This window comes from Protopterus annectens, chromosome 13.part0, assembly GCF_019279795.1.
Source record: "Protopterus annectens isolate FY-2018-M chromosome 13.part0, PAN1.0, whole genome shotgun sequence".
NCBI lineage: Eukaryota > Metazoa > Chordata > Ceratodontiformes > Protopteridae > Protopterus > Protopterus annectens.
Window position 1 is genome coordinate 204,410,524 of NC_056747.1, and position 16,623 is coordinate 204,427,146.

Genomic DNA, 16,623 nt, shown 5'->3' on the forward strand with positions numbered 1-16,623 from the left:
AGTGGCATAGGCAGCACAGTGACACAGCTGATAGCATCATTGCCTCACATCAGGAGGTTCTCCGGTTCGATTCTCATCTGCAGTGCCTTCTGTATGGAGTTCTCCCTGTGTTTATGTGGGTTTCCTCTGGATGCTCCAGTTTCCTCAATAGTAATAAGTTCTGGTGAAGTCCATTACATTTATTTGGATGAAAGCACTCAAGTGGATTATTAAAGTTACATGTTGTCGAAGAACGTCTGTTTTTTATTGTACCCAGATACTAGACTTTTGATCAAAATTGACTCTAGTTAAGGCTGGACATTCTGGTGTGTTTGATTGGTTCATAACCTCATTAGGGTAATTCATGCAAAGTCATCATTCTTAAACAAAGTCTGAATTTCTAAAATAAGATTTTTTTTCAATCCCTTTGTTATGCATATACCAAGAGTGACTAAAACAGTTGCAGAGGTGCAACCTGTCATGACCCTCATTGTCCAATCCATACACGAAGTTGCACTGACCAGATACCTCAACAGTTGACATCATCAGCCTTTCCTGTAACCCCCCAAGATATTCCAATGGGAACAAGTGGCAGAGAGCTACCCTTGCTGCTTGTGGATAATAGGTTGCTTAGTTTGCATAACCCTACCTACCCCAATGAGTGCTGATGTTACTTGAATGCTGTATCTGCTATGATGTTCGGCCAGGACTGCATCTCGTTCTTGGCCCAAAGGTGGAATTCACAATGCAATTGTCATTCTTAGCTCGGTCCTGTATCATTGACCCCCATCTACAGCCAGTACATTTTCCCTAACACTCACCCATGGAGAAGTGTACTTCTTATCTCCTCATCTCCCCTGCCACTTTCAACAGGCACCAAAATCACTAATTGAACTCAGATAGCCTGGGTCATAGTCAGGGCTTTATCTCGCTGTGCGAAACCACAAAAGAAATCCAAATAGCAAGCACAAACAGTTTCTCCAGGAATAAATTGCCAAAATCCACTGAAATGAAGTCACAAATCACTGCTGTAGTTGAAATATCTTTGCCTTTTGATACACTCTCTAAAATAGTCTTAATCCATCTGTAATTTCATAACTAAAATCAGCAAACTAACATTGGCACCAATACTCAGTCAGGTAACCAATTATCGCAAATACTAGATGCAGAATTTGATCTGAGTAGAAAATCAGGAACCATTTGTGCTAGTCAACCTAATAATCATCAAACTGTTAATTTCAATGAATTTTTAAAGGGTTCAACTATGTTTAGTTATGAACCCAACATTACTAATCAAAGTGTACGTGACAAAATTATCTGAATTTGATCGTTGTCTTCTAAAAATTAAGAAATTACAGATGGATTCAGACTATTTTAGAGAGTGTATCAAAAGACAAAGATATTTCGACTACAGCAGTTATTTGTGACTTCATTTCAGTGAATTTTGGCAATTTATTCCTGGAGAAACTGTTCGTGCTTGCTATTTGGATTTCTTTTATCTCGCTGTGCACCACAGAAGGCCACAATAAAGTTAAGGATTGCAAGCAATATGTAGAAAACAATGTCTTATATCACTTTATGGAAGAAACTGTATTAATACCTTTGTAGTACAAACAAAAACAATGAACATGTGCATAGAACTAGCTATGTTTAGATGATCTGAGGTTTTTTTTTTTTTGCTAATAGTGTGGTATGTCCTGTCTTAACTACCCATCCTTTGAAATAACATTTATTTATTTATACTGTTGTAGGTATAAGGGGAAATGGCTTGAAATAATGCTTGTGTGTGCTGGATGGTAAAACCATAAACTAACCTACATTGCCTGACCTTTTAATGGGATGGCTGTGTTTATAACTAGAGAAATTCAACTGGTAATTGTGCTTTTGTTGTATGATAAATAGCTGCAGAGGCGCCAATCATTGCGGTCACAAATGCACCAGTGCAGAACACAATGCTTCAGGACTTCAGAGTGAACTTCAGTATTACAAACCTCTACTACACTTTGGCGTTCCAAGACCCTTCCTCAAAAATATACCAGTATGATGCAGAAAACATTGCTTCACTGGTAAGAAATCATGGTTATGCTTTGTCATTATGAAATGCCTTTAATATTAAATTTAATTATACAGACAGTTGCACTGCATTCTATAATGAATGACCTCTAAAGATTTTGATATAAATGAACCACAGCTTGAGTATGAACTCCTATGATATTGTTTAACACTTCACAATTAAATGGAATATCTGATTTCAAGTAAATAAAAGTGCTACAGAAAACACTGTCATTTTCTACAAATTACTGACCTCTTTTGCAAGTCATATTATAAAACAGTTGATGCTTCAACTTTAGAAAGTAAAACATATTATTGTATTATTAAACTAGAGCTCAGAGGCCCTGCTAGAGCTACTTTAATGACTGTGTACACCTCAAAGTCTGATTATGACAAAAATGGCTGTATTAACGTATTCCAATTTTCTTTACACAAATAAGCAGTATTCTAGCCTTGCAAGGTCAGATCAATAACTGTTTAACTTGACAACAGCAGGCTCAGTTACTTTCATTCAGTGACAGCTCTTTAACTAGCACTTACAGCTACTGTATTTAATGTGTACACCTCAAATGATATTAGTATTACTGTTATTATTATTATTATTATTATCATCATCATCATTAATATGGCCACATTAATGCATTTCAGCATTTTTTCTTTCCCTGGCCACCAATTTCATGCTTCATTAAGAATTGTGCTTTTTATGCACTAATATTTTTTTCTTTCCAGTAATTAGGGTTGGGCAGTAGAAATTGCTCAGTCCCGCCTCCCCCACCAGTGCTCGCCCTGCTTATAAATGATGATGCTTTCATATGGACTACATCCTTAAACACATTGTTACAATGTGGTAGTAGTTTTATAGCCGTGATGTGTCACTGTCTCAGTAGCTGGGAAGGTAGAATACCTACTATGGCACTTATTAGCTGCTAATGATAAACTACAAACTAGCAAATAGGTGTTGCTGCAGGTTTTATTAAGGTTCATTTAAGGTACATATTTTGTAGGTCACTAGTAACATTTCATGCATCTATCAATGCACAGGCAGTCACTGTCATCCAAGTTACAGTTGTTGTTCTTCTTTTGGCTTTTCCCGGTTAGGGGTCGCCAGAGTGGAACTCTGGTCCGCTAATGATTGGCAGTAGATTTTTACAATGCCGAGGTGCCAGCCCGATACCCAACCTTCAACGAAGGCATGCCCATTCACGCATGTCTTTCGAACGTCACTCGATCACAGGGAGGACATGCAGTCTCCACATAGAAGGTGCTCCAGCCGAGAATCGAATGGGAGAACCTCTTGCTGTGAGGCGACAATGCTACTGCTGCACCACTGTGGCTTTTATCATATTATGTAACATTAGAATGTCCTATTTATGCAATACAGCAGAAGCAGTACTGGAATGATTGCTGGCAACTGGCAATTAATGAACAAGGCATGAACATCACAAAGTGAATTTCCAGTCCTCTGTTTCTTATCTATAAACAAGAATTATAATAGAGTAACACTTAATTAATTATAGTGAGTAACTTGTGACATTCTCAGCAATCCACATGTGAGAATCAGTTAATGATAGTAACAAACAGTGACATTTTGCTCTTTCCAACTTTGTACTTTAATAGCAGCTGGGGAAGCATCATCAGATTACAAAATTTACTGGCAAAATGAATTTGGATGAATGACCATTGTTAATGTGTATCTATAATAAGGACTGAAAAAATAAATCCTGGCTACAATAAAACATTCAAACTGGGTAAGTACAGGAAAGTAACAGAAAAACAAAAGTTACAAATTCCATTCAATAAAAAAGTTCAAAGTACTTTATTACCTAAGTAAGTAAGTAAATAAATAAATAGCAAAATATTTAAATAACTCCAATGCATGCCTTTTATTTTGCAACCCGAGTGTCACCAAATAGGTGTGAAGTAATATAAGTTATTCCAAAAGGTAGGGTAAAAAAGGATTCCCAATAACTAGCTCTTAATTCACATTTGCATAACAACAAGTAAAAACAATAACTAGTTCAAAAATGTGAAAAATGCACAAAACAACATAAATATTTTATTAACTTGTTAAAACGATATTTAAAACAAATCTAACAATGCCTAAGCAGAGGAGTATCTTTGTCTATGTCATTTGACCTTGACCACCATATTGTGTTTTTTTTTTAGCTGAAAGGATAAAGTTCTTAAAGGGAAAGTTAAGCGCCCATCTGTCTAGCATCTCTTCTGGGTCCAGTAACAGGGATACCAGCAAGGTCTTGGGATTGATCGCCAAGTGAGGAGCAGTACTGTCCTTTCACTTCTGACTTAGAATGAACAAATTAGTGTCTTAAAAGTCTGCATTTTCTAAAATATTTGGAAGTTAAGGACTTTATTAAATTCTTGTTTTGTGCATTTACCAATAACATACTCTGAAAATACAGAATTGTCTCCAAATCATCTCCTCTGGGACTCAGCTCAGCTTGTTCCAAGATTTACAACAAAAATGTTTAAATAGAATGACTGAAAACAGCACAGTCAATATTCTTTTTCTTCATCAAATACATAGGTTCATAAATGTTGTGCCTTAAGTTTTGTAATTTGCGTTCTGGTACAGGTGGCATTACTAAACGTACAATTCATCCCATAAATAACATTACTCAAATTACAGTTAAAGTGGACAGGGTCTCCAAAGACTTGCCTAAAGTGGCACTAAAGTAAAACTGGCTATTGTTTATAAACCCACAGTGTAAGCAGAAGCCGCATATATGGATACCTATTTAGCTGTTGGTTATGTTAGCGAGTGCTACGATATTTGACATTGCTTTTTAATTCATATTCTTCAAATTAGTATTTCAGTCATTGGAAACTACAAAGAACCCATATTTTTTTCAATATCTTTATTACTCAGCAAAATATGCCAGTTGGTAGAAATGTTATTTTTGTGGATCCTGACTATATAACCTTAATTAGGCTCATTGCTAAATTCCAGTCAACATCGTCACTAACCTGTGTGCGGCTAGCTGTTGGGACATTTTCTTTTTGGTTAAAATAGAGCATGTATTTCCAGTGATTACAAGATTCAGGTAAAAAGGGTCTCAAGGAATTCCCTATCAACAAATTAAAATAGTTAACAGCAGAATAATTATACATCAGAAAAAAGATTTGAAAGCTCAATAAAATACTTTAGATACTAACTGCAACTAACTGGATATTTTTCTTTCTCCCTTCTTACCAAAATAATAAAGTCAAGAGTAAATAAGATAACACTGGTCATTCATCCCAATTTAACTTGGCAATAAATCCTATAATAGATTTGGAGTGAGCCATAATAAATGATACTTCCCCAGCTGCTATTAGACCACAAAGTCAGAAGAATAAAAGTCACAGTTCATTACATTACTATCATTAGTTGATGCTTCCATGTGGATGGCTGAGAATGTTATATGTTAGTAACCAAAAAAATCAATATCCACCACAAAACCAAAAAGTAAACTCACCGCTGCTCCCACACAATGAAGGCTGTCCAATTGCCAAAATCACGAACTGTCTATTGTATTCTAGGTACGACCATGGAATGGTGAAAGTAAAATAATAATATTTATTTAAACACTTGAAAAGAAAAACTGAATAAAAATCAAATACTACAACCAATTGATAAGTAATTGATAAGTAACGGACTACTTATCAATTGGTTGTAGTATTTGATTTTTATTCAATTTTTCTTTTCAAGTGTTTAAATAAATATTATTATTTTACTTTCACCATTCCATGGTCATACCTGGAATACAATAGACAGTTCATGATTTTGGCAATTGGACAGCCTTCATTGTGTCGGAGCAGCGTTGAGTTTACTTTAATGTTATATGTTACTCTGTATATGACAGTGCAAAACCACTCTATCAACATAGCACTTAACATTTGCCAGAAGTCTAGAGTTAAATGCTTAAAATTCTTCTTACTGAGCCAATGATAACTTGCAAAACTGAAGGCCATTGCAGACCCCATTGGCCAGTCCAATAGTCTGATCATAAAATTGTTCCAAATATAAAACCATGCTTTTTAGTATGAAGTCTAAGCAATGGAAAATGATATAATCATAGCAATGCCCAGTTACTAGTTGTAGTATTTAATGTATGAAGTTAGTTCCTTTCTCCAAATATATAACATGATGGGACTGGATGCCTACTGTGTTAAAATTTTATATTCAAGCATGCCAGTGTCTTTATGATAATATGTAACTCTTTGAAATAACACCTTTTTGTAATTTAGACTTGTTCTGTAAGCAGTGTATGTCTACTTATAATAGACTTCATGGAATTATTGGGTTTGTGTTATATTACCATGGCAACAAATACACATCAGATAGACAGACAAAGTGCTTGCCTGTAGGAACTATAATGTGGTTGTTTCACTTCAATTGTTTAAGCTGTAGGGGAGGTTGTGGGATTGTATAGACCTTTATAAAATTCCATATGGATAAATGCTATTTTTTCTAATTAGTTGACAGGAAAGCATTTTAATTACTTCCATAATCATGTATGTTATAGTTATTTCCTGTGGCTGTAATTACTGCATACCCATGATATATCTATCTTTATATAAATTCAGTAAGAAACAAGGGATGGCACATTGCTTAGCTATTGCTTCATGGTTAGGGGTGATATGATATTTGCTTCATGCACACTTAAAGTGCCTTATTGCACTTATAAAATGGACATACATTTTTTTGTAGTATGAATTCTACATTCAGTACAGTTATTACATGATAATTATATATCTTGTAGTCCATTTTAAAGTAAAACAGTTCCTCTGTTCAGTTTAACTAATCATTTGAAATGCTGGGTTAAAACTTTTTAACTATGCTTTATGTTGGTATGAAAGTTTCCAGGTAGTTAATTATTTATTTATTTTACATTTGTTGAGTGGGAATGTCTGGCTGGGCTAAAAGCCTTTTTTTCAGCAGAGGCGTGGGGAGAAAAGCTCCAGGTAATACAAATGTTACAGTTCATGGTAATCTAAGAACTCATGCAATAATACAATGTGCATGAAAGTAAAAAAAAAAAAAAAACAAACATCAGTATTGTGTAACAAATAAAGATACACATGCATGGGAAATTACATGAGCGCAATATCAATAGGTATTTTTTTCTTTCTTTGTTAGATGTTATATAAATATATGTACTATACCAATGTCTTAGTAGGTAATTACATAGAGGAAAGGTAAGTGTAGAGGGGAAGAGAAGGGTGGATTAGGTAAGAAACAGATAAAGGTTGGTTATAAGAGGAAACGGTATAGACAGAGGAGAAAGAAGGTATATCTGTTAGACGGATAAATTCGGGGGGTGGTGAGAACAGTGGCAGATCCATTGTCTTTTGAAGTGTTCTTTTGTTGATGATTTAAATTGTTTGGGATGTGTAAGAGTTCTGATTTCAAGATGGAGTTTGTTCCATGCTATAGAGGAGTGGTACCTATATGTATTGCACCCAGATTTAGACTTAGGTTTATAGATATATAATAGATCTTAGTTTGAGCTCTGGAGATTTCTTGTAGGGGAGTAGTGGGAGGTGAGGGAGCATAGAGCTTGGCAATAGGCTGGCTGATATAGAATCGAGTGTATGAGCTGGAGCTGGGAGAAGAGAAGTAGGTGAGGTCGTTCAAGCCAGTTTAAGTATTTTAGGGAGAGACAGTGGTGAGATTTATAGGTTTGTTGAGCTGCGAATTTGGCTATCTTGTAATAGGTTGACTCTTGTTTAGTAAGTAGAAAGGAGTTTAGATTTGTGAGAATTTGGGAGCAATAAATTAAGGAGGGTAGAATGTAAGCATGACTGAGAGTAATCCTAGCTTTAGGGGTGAGAAGTTTTTTATTTCTATACAGAAGTCCTAGTTTCTGGTGTGCTTTCCTGTTATGATTGTTTATGTGCAGGTCGAATTTTAGCTGATCATCTATGGTAACACCAAGGAGTTTGTTGCTGGATTCGACCTCTATACATGTATTGTTGAGGGACTTTATGGTAAAGGAAGGTTTGATGTGAAACTGTTTTGGGGAGAATGAGTAGTGGTTTTGTTTTTTAGGGTTGGGGATGAGCTGGTTATTGGAGAGACATGTCTCTACTGAATTACAGGAAGACTGGGTAGCAGATAAGAGTTCAGAGGGGGAATTGGCAATGGTTATGACTGTAGAGTCATCAGCATATCGGGCTATGGAAGAATGTGGACAGGAGGAATGGAGTAAGTTAGTGAAGATATTAAAAAGTAGTGGACCGAGAATGGATCCTTGGGGGACACCCATTTTAACTGGAAGGAGAGTAGATAGAGCAGAGTGTCATCTCACTGATTACTGTCTGTCTGTGAGATAGCTGGAGAACCATGCAACTGTATCTGGGGTGAAGTTGAGGTGAGATAGTTTGTTCAGTAAGAGAGAGTGAGAAATAGTATCAAAAGCCTTAAAGAGATCAAGGAATAAACAAGGGATACATTTGATTTATTTTTATTTATTTTACATTTGTTAACCGGGTTAGTCCAGCTGAGCATTAGCTCATTTTCAGTGGGGACCCGAGGAGAAAAGCTCCGCAATCAGTATTAACATTTTACATAAAGTCAGCATGAAAATTGCACTGGCAGCTAAAACAATTAGAGAAATAACATTTTATAATAACATTTTACAGAAAACAGTTGGATACAAATGTTAGAGATCAAACTGCAAAAAGCATTTACAACAAATCATACAGAAAAGCAGTAGAGTGCAATGTCAGAATTTGTACAACAAAAACTTAGGTACAATAACAATGTAGGGAAAACAGTGTTTAGTATTTCTAAGTAGTTGTATACAGTATAGCTACAGATGGAGTAGTAACGTAATGTAGAGGTACAGATGGAGTAGTAAGGTCATGTAGAGGTACAGATGGAGTAGTAAGGTAATTTAGAGGTACAGATGGAGTAGTAAGGTAATGTAGAGGTACAGATGGAGTAGTAAGGTAATGTAGAGGTGCAGATGGAGTAATAAGGTAATGTAGAGGTACAGATGGAGTAGTAAGGTCATGTAGAGGTTAAGCAATGAGACAGAGAGGTAGATGGAGTTTAAGACAGACAGTTTAAGAGAAAGGAGGGATGAGAGACAAGCTAGGGTTAGGTAGTTTCAGGGAGGATGACTACAATGGCAGGACCATTTATTTATTAGATATTCCCGAGTGGCTAGTTTGAAATGTTTTGTTTGGTTAAGGTACCTAATTTCTAGGGCTATTTGGTTCCAAGTTATAGCAGGGTTATAGTTATAAAGTAAACAGCCTGATTTGGTTTTGGGTTTATAGATCTGTAGGAAGTCTTGGTCTGAGCAATGTAATGTCCTGGTTGGGGAATATTTAGTTATAATTGATTGAAGGCTAGGGCAGAATGATGGTAGATAAAGGATAGAGTGGATAATTAACAGCTGCTGTAGTAGCAGCAAACGAGGTAATTCAAGCCACTGTAACTGTTCAAGAGACAGGCAATGGTGTGATTTGTAGGTTTGGTTTGTAGCAAAACTGGCAACTTTATTATGCATAGTTTCAAGTCTGGTTATGAGTGTGGTGTTAAGATTTGTGTATTATTGAGAGCTATAAAGGAGGATGGGAAGAAGAAATCCATGGGAGAGATTTATTCTGACTGAGATGGTTAAATGTCTTTTGTTTTGGTAAAATAGTCTGAGTTTCTGGTGAGTCTTTTTGATAGAGGTGGTGATTTGGAGATCAAATTTAAGCTGATCATCTATTATGACTCCTAGCAGTTTAGTGCTAGGGTCAGAGGTAATGACAGTGTTATTGCTAGATAGGATGGAAAATGTTGTTTTGAGATTGATGAGTTTTTTTGTTAGGAAGAGTAGGAGCTTAGTTTTCTTAGGGTTGAGAATTAATTTGTTGTCACAAAGCCATGTCTCTATGGTGTTGGGATGCTTGGGGGGGGGCAGAGTGCCATTTAACAGCTTGCTGGTGGTTAGAGAGATAGCTGGAGAACCAGGATATGGTGGGAGGAGAGAATCTTAGGTGAGAGAGTTTGTCTAGGAGGAGTGGATGGGAGACAGTGTCAAAGGCTTTGGACAGGTCGAGGAACCGACATGAGACTAGTTTATTATTGTCACGGGCCAGTGATACAGTATTAATGAAGGATATTAGTGCAGTTGTAGTGCTGTGCTTAGGATGAAATCCACATTGTGTGTGTGTTAGAAGGTTCTGTTGGAGAAGGTATTGCATTATCTACTTGTGAATGCATTTCTCAAGAATCTTGGAGAGGGGAGACAGTATAGCAATTGGTCTGAAATTTGATATATCAGAACAATTACCTCCTTTGTGTATGGGTAATGTGCAGAAAGTTTTCCACATTGATGGAAAGTATGATTCAGAGATAGATCAGTTGATCAGTCCTCCAGAAAGCAGCTCACTCTCTTGCTCTGCCCATATCCATCATAATCAATCACTCCATCTCTGAATCCAAAGTCCCATCAATATGGAAACAATTCTACATCCTACCTATACACTACACTACCTATAATCATTTATGATCATCTCTGGCTAAAGAAATAGTGTTAAGGAAGGAGAGTAGGGCAGTGGTGGAGCTATGCTTTGGTCGGAAACCATGCTGTGTAGGAGTGAATAGTTTTTCTTGTATGAGATATTGCATAACTTATTTGTATATACATTTCTCCAAGACTTTATTGAGAGGTGAAAGGATAGCAATAAGTCAAAAATTGGAGATTTCAGAGGAGTTACCTCCTTTGTGTATAGGTAGGATGTAGAATTGTTTCCAGATTGATGGGACTTTAGATTCAGAGATGGAGTGATTGATTATGATGGATATGGGCAGAGCAAGAGAGTGAGCTGCTATCTGGAGGACAATCATCCCCAATGCACTATGGGATGTGTAGTTCTTTGTGCTGGCATTATCCCCAAACTACCGAGTGAGGTGATTGGGGAGGGAAGTAAGTAAAAGAACAAAGTGTATTTTCAAACCCTTGTTAGGAAATACTGCACCCCTGACAAATGTGCAGCAAAATGGTACTGACACTGTGCAAAGACAGACAAATTATAAAGGAGCCTTGATTTTATCATATAATCTTTGCTTCTATGAAATTAAGGAGGTCATAAGATATAACTGGAGTATTTTTTCAATGGAACAAAACAATAGGTTTAAAGCAGGAGATAAACCTACCATAGTCTATAAGAAGGATCTTTGTTGTAAAAATTTGTTGGAAACAATGGTGTTAGTTTGGCTGAAAGGGGTATGCACCAGTGTAACTTTATTTTAGAAGGCGAAGGAGTAAGAAAAGGTACTGGTCAGTATATTAAAACTAGTATCAAAGGTTATTGTTTTACTTCTGAGATGGTTTACATGGCAGTGTGCCAAGTATGTCGAATGTTCTATATTGGTAAGACCAAGGGGGCATTTAGAAAGAGAATTTTCCAACACCATTAAGATATTTCAAGGCTAGATTGAAAGAATGCACTTGCAAAACATGTTAAAAACCACCCAGAAAATTATTTTGACTATACAGTTATGGAAGGAGTTGAAATGGGTCCAAGAGGGGGACACTTTGATTTATTTTTGCAGTATAATGAACTAAAATAGTAAATTAAGTACAATGCTAGTGTACCCCCTGGACTGGATGATGTGATTGCTATTAGCTGTGTTTTAAAAATGAAAGCTGAATTTGCTTTTTAAAGTATTTTTTTTGGTTAGAGTAAGCTAACTTAACCATTGTGTATGTTCTGTAGTATTTTAAAAACAATATATGTACTGTGTTTTTAAGATAGGCTGGGTTGAAGTTGACTGATTCATTGAGAACATGTGATTTTTTATTTTATTATACAAGTAGAGTTTTTTTCATTCTGAAGAAGTCATTTATACCATTGATGAAGGCTTTAAAGTGTGTTTTAATAAAAAGAAAAAACCTGCTTATCTTCATAATTTATTATTCTCTGTATTTTCTTTTTTCTTATTATGTGTGGAAAGTCAGAAAGAAGAAAATAGTTTTAAGTATTGTTATAGTTTTATTTGTATAGTTCATTATTTTTGTGATGTTCTTATGTTTTGTTATGTATTGCTTGCTTTTTTTTATGTGCCAACGTGGTTTCCCTGAATACATAAAGCTGCTTTAATTTCTCAGTTTAAAACATGTTTCTCACATTTAAATAGTGCTTATATGATGTAGTGGTATGTTGCTCTGACTGTAGTGCACAGGGTGCTGGGTTTTAGACCATCTATGGCTGCTATTTTGTTGGGGGGGTGGCCTAATCATTAAGGTGTTTGCCTTACAAACACAAGGTTCAGGGTTTGAGTCTCACAAGGGATAACTGGCTAGGATTAAAATGGCTCACAAGGGCAGACTCAGTCTAACAGACAATTGCTATCTCATATACATAACTTAGTACTGGCAGGGGTCTACATCTAGATGAAGAAACTTAAAAATGAATAGCACAGTGCTTCACAATCTAGTATAATGTTTTCCAGGTAACACAGCTTCAAAAATATTCATAAGAGCAATAACATTGGTAGAAATTCCAAGAAATGAAAAACACGTGTGTGCAGGCAGTCAGGCCATCATTATTTTTGTTAAGTGCATTAAGCTGATGGAATGCCTAATGCATATATTTTACTGGGTTTACTGGGTTTCTGCGGTACTTTTGGTACGTCTTTTAGCATTAGTTCCCTTATACTTTTGCATCTATGCAGTGTTTTACTAGTGTGCACAGTATCTTGGAATTTATCTTTTAGGTAAAGCAATGCCTAATACAAGATTGTTGCTGTGTTTGTGTGTGTGTGTGTGTGTGTGTGTGTGTGTGTGTGTGCCCGTGCGTGTGTACATGTGTGTGTGTGTGTGTGTGTGTGTGTGTGTGTGTGTGTGTGTGTGTGTGTGTGTCTGTGCATGTGTGTGTGTGTGTGTGTGTGTGTGTGTGTGCACGTGCATGCGCACATGTGTGTGTGTGTGTGTGTGTCTGTGTGTGTGTGTGTGTGTGTAATTTGACTTCTAAGCTAGATGGCCTCTGACTTTCTGTTTTCTGTTCCAGTGGCTACTGCTGCACATTTCTTCATGTTACTTGCATGTTATTTGCATTTTTTTCTCTTCCTACACTCCATTTCCTCTTTGTTTGGGATTGATGCCTTCACTTTCATCAGGAAGTGATTTATTTATTTTACTACTGTATAGTGAGTTTAATTATTGCTACCACCATGATTTCCTGTTTTGTTTATTAATTTAGTTTAGTTTAGTTTAGTTTTGCCACTGCCGATGCCTGGAGCTTTTCTCCCCGGGCCTCTACTGAAAATGGACATATATCCAGTTAGACTAGCCCGGTCAACAAATGTAAAATAAAATAAATAAATAAATAAATTTAGTTTAGTATATTATAATATTAGGAGATGTGTGTGTATTTCTCATGTCTGAGCTTTTTTTTTAATGGATCTACTTTTGTAGTATTCCTTGTTTGATAGTTCTCCACCATTTAACACTTCAAGATGGCAGTATTTATTGTGGATTTTGAAGTGTGTGAGGGAGACGGAGCTGAGCCATTTTAAGCCTAGCCAATTATCCCTTGTGAGACTCAAACCTTGCACCTTTTGTTTGTAAGGCAAACACCTTAACCATTAGGCCACCCTCCCAACCAAAGTGATTTAAGGAATGTGAAGTCTAGGTGGTCTACAGCAATTCTTCCTATGCAATAAGCATGCATTACATGCACAAGTACCTATTAATCTGCTAGTCTGACTGGTCAATATTCCTGGTCATTTTATATATATTTACACATAAAAAAAACACATACACAGAAACGCACATAGTCTTAAGTGTGTACGAATGTATTTGTATATACCTTAAATGTGTACGTATGTGTTTGTGCATCTGTGTCAGTATATACCCTAAATATGTATATCTGCGTTTGTGCATATGTGTTTGTATGTACACATTTTTAGTAGGGTAGGTGCATTAACCACTGATATAATAGAACAGTAGGAGAACAAATAGGATGCTAATGGCAGATGCTTGTTGATTACTTTTATGGTCAAAGTAATTTGTATCATTGCACAGTTTTCACTATCGTTGGCTATTTATACATGATATTATATCCCATTTACACTAGTGTGTTTCGTTAGGGTACATTTACACCTCTCATTTTATAATACAGAATTTATGTACTGTTCCAACACCTGTGACCATTCATGTATATAATTAGCAGATACTTTCCTTGCCTGCCTATTAAAAAAACTCGTAGCATATGTTGGTTTTAAATGTACTGACAAATACATTGGCACCTACCTTAGTGGCATAAATGTATTATATTTAAATAAATTGGTTTTTAAAGCTTAATAAGTATTAATTTCTCTTCAGGTTGCTGGAGCACTTGATTCAACTACTGTAAGAAACAACTGCAAGGGTTGCACACTAATCTCATTCAGGTAAGAACTAAGAAATTATAATTTTCTGCTTGCAAAGTAAACATCTATAAGATATACAAAAGATTTCTAAATAGATGCATGGATCTCAGAACCTGAACATGAATTATACTTCTCTATAATTAAATATACACTTACTGATGACTGTTATAGAAATTGTCTACTGTCACAAAATTGTTACTTCTGCATATTCACTAACTGACTACTAAATGTCAGCCTTTCAAATGCAAGCCCAAGGCACATCTCTCCTTTACTTTGCTCTGTTCACTTGTTTAGGTATTTAAATAATATACTTTGATTTTAGTGTGCCCTTCACCAAACAGTCCAGCTCCCAGGTAGTTTCATGAGGCAACCAGTTACCTCACTTTGATCTGCTGCAGTTATTACACTCTTGCATTTCTCATATTCCAAAACCAGAGAGCAGTTCAGCAATTAGAACAGCGCAATGGTGCAGAGGTTTGCATTGGCACCTCACAGTAAGAGGTTCTTTGGTTCAATTCTCAGCTGGGGTGCCTTCTGCGTGTAGTCTACATGACCTCCCTGCATTCATGTGGGTTTCCTCTGGTTTAATTTTCAGCCGGGGTGCTTTCTGCATGTAGTCTGCATGACCTCCCTGTATTCATGTGGGATTCCTCTGGTTCGATTCTCAGCTGGGGTGCTTTCTGCATGTAGTCTGCATGACCTCCCTGCATTCAAGTGGATTTCCTCTGGGTACTCCATTTCCCTCTTATGTTTCAAAGACATGCATCTGGAGTGTTTCTCCTCAGGCCTCCACTAAAAATTGACACATTCCAAGTTGGACTATCCTGGTAAACAAATGTTAAATAAAGTAAATAGAGATAAGTACACAGAATAGAGTAAAATCTCTCTCTCTCTCACACACACTCACACACACACACACACACACACACACACACACGCACACGCACACGCACACGCACATGCACATGCACACGCACACACACACACACACAAAACTATATATGACTGATGACTCCTGTCTCAGTGAAATGTACAGTTGACCATCAACCAACGGTAGGACTTTCAGATAGATATATTAATATATAGTTATAAATATAGATAAAATATATAAATAACAAGATAACAGCTATGCTTCATCTGCAGTATCACAAACGGAACTGGAAGTCATGCTTACATTTATCAATCAGCGTTGACAAAACAATAGGAATAAAACAAAAAGAATACAGTTATGTTTGTGATTTTATAGCAGCTTAAATAATAATCATGGATAGCGTGGCACAGTGGATGGTCTTGTCACCTTTTGGTAAGAGGTTTATCGGTTTGATTCTTGGCTGGGCTGCGGTATGGAAAAACTAACATGGCAGAGCTAGCCACCAGGCCATATAAACCTTGACTGTAGGTGATTATCACTGTTGATTGAAGTGATAATCCCAGCCTCAATTGCAAAAATGGGAGAAAGGAGTTGTGGATGGAATGATATAAGCTACAAATAAGTCAGAAATTTAATTCAGAAATAAGTGTGAGAGGATTCATTATGAAGTGATATTGCTAGTGTTAGGTTTTTTTTGTAAAAGTAGTGCTTGCTACATAATATTACTTCACAATACTATTTACACGGAAACCATATAGATGTCACCAAAATATTATCTATCTACTCTATATTTTTGTCACTGTCATATATATCATGTAAAATCATATTCTCATCTCTTTTTGAACTTTTCATTTTAAGTATATGTGTAACTAATACCCCCAAATAATTCTTTAAATTATAGAATTCTATAAAAACATCTGCTGTTGTTTTTTTTCTTCATAACATTCTTCTATTTTTCATGTCTTTCCTACATTGTTGGACATCTAAATAAATCTTGAAGGAAAATAATCTATTACTACCTTCCCTTATATTTAATTCTAGACCTGCATTCACAAAGTTATTATTAACCCTTATACAGTGCAATATGTATCACCAAAGATGGGCTGAACAAGTATATGCTAGGGTAATTATGTGTTTCTGCTTTCCATGAGGACCATTGGTGCTAAACCAGGGGTGAATTTGTTTTTACCCAACCATTCTACCAAGTTATGTCTGAATAATGAACTCATACCCTGTAGTAGAGCTATTTTGAGTTTGTACTTCATTTTTTAATAGGCATAGCTTGACCCTTAAAAAAAAGTTATCACCTCACAGTTCAAACAAATGTCCATATCTCTAGCAC

The 16,623-nt window shown here is 36.1% G+C and overlaps 1 protein-coding gene across 1 annotated transcript in view; it reads left to right on the top strand.

Moving 5' to 3' along the window:
- The window catches only part of LOC122787872 (mucin-16-like), a 262,498-nt gene that overhangs the window by 177,325 nt on the left and 68,550 nt on the right, over positions 1 to 16,623 (top strand). Inside the window, exons 73-74 of the mRNA XM_044054789.1 lie at positions 1,882 to 2,045; positions 14,364 to 14,431. Coding sequence (XP_043910724.1) covers positions 1,882 to 2,045; positions 14,364 to 14,431 — 232 coding nt within the window. The remainder of the gene's footprint in view (positions 1 to 1,881; positions 2,046 to 14,363; positions 14,432 to 16,623) is intronic.